At 66.0% G+C, this 750-nt stretch overlaps 1 protein-coding gene across 1 annotated transcript in view; it reads right to left on the bottom strand.

The window, feature by feature from the left end:
* The window catches only part of H696_00750 (hypothetical protein), a gene marked incomplete at both ends in the record, with an annotated part of 3355 nt that extends 2749 nt beyond the window's left edge, over window positions 1-606 (bottom strand). Inside the window, one exon of the mRNA XM_009494634.1 lies at window positions 223-606. Within this exon, the coding sequence (XP_009492909.1) occupies window positions 223-606 (384 nt within the window). The remainder of the gene's footprint in view (window positions 1-222) is intronic.
* Between the last annotated feature and the right edge of the window lie 144 nt (window positions 607-750).

Genomic DNA, 750 nt, shown 5'->3' with positions numbered 1-750 from the left:
CGATGTTCTTGACATCGCCAAAGTAGGCGCACTTGGACTATGGGCATCGGCCGGGCAGGCCGGTGACCGGTGAGGCATAGGGTTGAGGCCCGGGAAGGGGCGGGGGGAAGGTCAGCAAGGACGCCTAGCCCTAGGTCGATTGGCCGCCTTTCCAGAGGGGGGCGGGGGCGGGGGCGGGGCTCGGGCTTGGCCGCATGGGGCCTGAGAGCACAAGGCGCGCACCTGCGACATGAGCATGACATTCTCCAAGATGGCAAACACCTCGCTCCGGGGCTGGTGGATGGTGAAGATCACGGTCTTGCCCTTGCGGGTGAGGTCGGTCAGCGTCCGGAGGAGGTGGTGGGCGGTGAAGCAATCCAGGCCGGTGGTCGGCTCGTCCAGGAAGAGAATCGACGGGTCGCTGATGAGCTGGGCCGCGATGGACACGCGTCGACGCTCGCCTCCGGATACACCGCGCACGGGCCCCGCGCTGCCGGATCCAACCGGGGTGTTGGCGATGTGCCGCAGCCCCAGGAGATTCATGACATTTTCCACCTGCAGCCCGAGGGGATGGTGGATCGGGGCGGGGCCATGGATTCGGTCAGCCGGTGCTGGCAGGAGGAGCATGCCCACCATTCATGTGAATGTGTGTATGTGCGCGACAGGGATAGGGCCGGTGATGGCAGTGATGGTGCTCAGCCCCGGGGAGGAGGACCGCCGGCACATCTTTAGCCTGGTCCACGATATGGCTGGGCGTCGATGGAGCAGCGC

This window comes from Fonticula alba (genome assembly GCF_000388065.1).
Source record: "Fonticula alba strain ATCC 38817 unplaced genomic scaffold supercont2.1, whole genome shotgun sequence".
Taxonomy (NCBI): domain Eukaryota; order Rotosphaerida; family Fonticulaceae; genus Fonticula; species Fonticula alba.
The sequence above is the reverse complement of the archived record's forward strand: the minus strand, read 5'-3'. Positions and strand labels throughout refer to the sequence as shown.